The sequence below is a fragment of the Rhagoletis pomonella genome, unplaced genomic scaffold (assembly GCF_013731165.1).
Source record: "Rhagoletis pomonella isolate Grant_MI unplaced genomic scaffold, Rhpom_1.0 Rhpom_scaffold_00001, whole genome shotgun sequence".
Classification (NCBI taxonomy): Eukaryota; Metazoa; Arthropoda; class Insecta; order Diptera; family Tephritidae; genus Rhagoletis; species Rhagoletis pomonella.
In genome coordinates this window covers 59,145,218-59,147,393 of record NW_023458555.1, presented here as the reverse complement: position 1 = coordinate 59,147,393, position 2,176 = coordinate 59,145,218, and the positions used below count along the sequence as shown (strand labels likewise).

Genomic DNA, 2,176 nt, shown 5'->3' with positions numbered 1-2,176 from the left:
TTAATCTTAAACTACATAGTAATCTTAAACTTAATTTTAATTTTAATCTTAAACTAAATCTTAATCTTAAACTTAATTTTAATCTAAATCTTAAAGTAAGTTCATATTAATCTTAATCTTAAAATTAAGGAATATTTAGTGATTGTTGCCTCGGTGGCAAATCCCTACAAATTGCATCCCGGAAGGAGTTTCCTCTGGTGGTTTCACCACATTCATTTTCTTGTCTTTCTTCAATGGAAATTTCTGGCGAAAATTCCAAATCACTCTCGTTTGCAATATTATGCAAGACGCAACACGCTTGATAAAGTGGCACAACTTCCTACTACCCCTTAGTTTACAATAGTACAACTGCCTAAATCGCTGCTTAAGTAGTCCAAATGTGTTGCTCAATTGCAACGCGACCGGAGCTTAGCTTCACATTGAAGTTTTTCTGCGCAGGTGTCAAGTGACCATTATCCTTGTACGGTGTAATTACGTACTGAGTGCATGGATAGGCAGAGTCTCCTAGTAAGTAGTAATCTGTAAGATTAAAAACAATAGGGTATATTAACGTTTATATAGGTTTCAAAATTAAGTGTCATTGACATTGGTTATTTTGCTACACAAAATAGATCTTTCATCTTAAATTCAAAGATGAACATATTACAATCATGCAGATAAGTATTGCAGCAGTAACTTATGTTATACATATGTACATATGTCAGTCAAAAATTAAGTTGCTTTAATAAATTATTACCTCCACAATACGATGACAATTTTTGGAAAATAGGCGAGTTCTGGAAAACCCAACTGTCATGACTAGATCCGGGAAAGCCAACAAATATATTCATAAATTTTTTGTTTTCATTGCAAATCGCCTGCATGGTAAGGGTGATGTTGCCTTTCCGGTCAATGTAGTCATCTTTCTGCTCAGCTGGAGGATCGATGACGATATGCGTTCCATCAATGCAACCTATATTTAAGGATATGTTTATATATTAAGTAATATATTTATAAGCACAAAATATGTGAAGTGACCTAGACCACTTTAAAAATTATAGCCACAATTATGGTTTTTAGCACTTACCGATTGCTTTTGCAAAGCCGCATTTTCTGCTAAAAACGAATGCCGACTCTCGTTTCTTGTCCTCAGTAGGCCATCGTGTCTCCTCTGGACTCAAACTACTAATGAACATTGTCGTCCTATTGACAATGCGAGAAACACTCGACAGCGATATGTTGAAACGGTTGGATAAATCGCGAAAGCTGCATGCCTCATGACCGGCAAACCATAAGAAAACCGCCATGTTTGTCGTCCCTGGTAACTGCTTATCGACTCGAAGACTCTTATAAATATCACTTTCCTCAAATTTAGCAGATAAATTTAAAAACAGCTCCTTCGATATGCGGAAGTGCATCTTGAATTTTGCCTCCGTATAATTAGGCACTACTTCCTCCAAGTAGTTCTTAATACTGCTCCTCTTTTTCCTCTCCCCATCCCTCAATAGCTCCTCCAATATATTATCATCTTCGCTATCAGAATGATCCATAATTATTTGGTATATCTCGTCATCATCGAATCATCTGAATCACTTGATGTTTCCATTAGCTCTGTCACTGTTGCGCTTAAAACGGCTCCGTCATCTTCAGACGAACAAGCACTTGCGCCATTTACCTAGAAAATATGTCAGAAGGATTAGAACGACCGACGTCCAATTTACAGACCACTGGATGCTCATTTGTAAATTAGGCATAAGTAAATAATAGAGCTCGTAGAGGTAATTCAACAACCTTTCTTATGATATGTATATATATACATAATATATATACATATATTACTAATAAAACTAAAAAATCAAAGTTATGGCCATTGTTTTAATAATAGGGTATGGTTTTCTAAAAAAAAATACGTAATTAACTATATTAAAAGATATGATTATTATTTTTTATTATAAAAGTATACACATTTCAAATTTCGTCCAAAATTTATAAAAATTCAACAAACTTTAACAATTACAGCCACGGTGTTGAGCATTTTCTCCCATATAAAGTACGCTCCACAATTACTTTTATATGGAGGAAAATGCCTAGCACCTTTGCACCCAAAGCTCAGAAATTTGCAAATACCGTATTTCAAACCGAAATTATTAATAAATTAGCGCACAGATATAGTAACTTTTTTTGTTTAATGAAGCGT

At 34.5% G+C, this 2,176-nt stretch overlaps 1 protein-coding gene across 1 annotated transcript; it reads right to left on the bottom strand.

The window, feature by feature from the left end:
* Positions 1–230: 230 nt before the first annotated feature.
* Positions 231–1,774, bottom strand: LOC118751720 (protein ANTAGONIST OF LIKE HETEROCHROMATIN PROTEIN 1-like; the record flags this gene model as incomplete). The annotated part of the gene is given in 3 exon segments (XM_036486533.1): positions 231–519; positions 737–952; positions 1,067–1,774. Coding segments are annotated over 3 exon segments (834 nt in total). The 3' UTR covers positions 231–364.
* Positions 1,775–2,176: the final 402 nt, after the last annotated feature.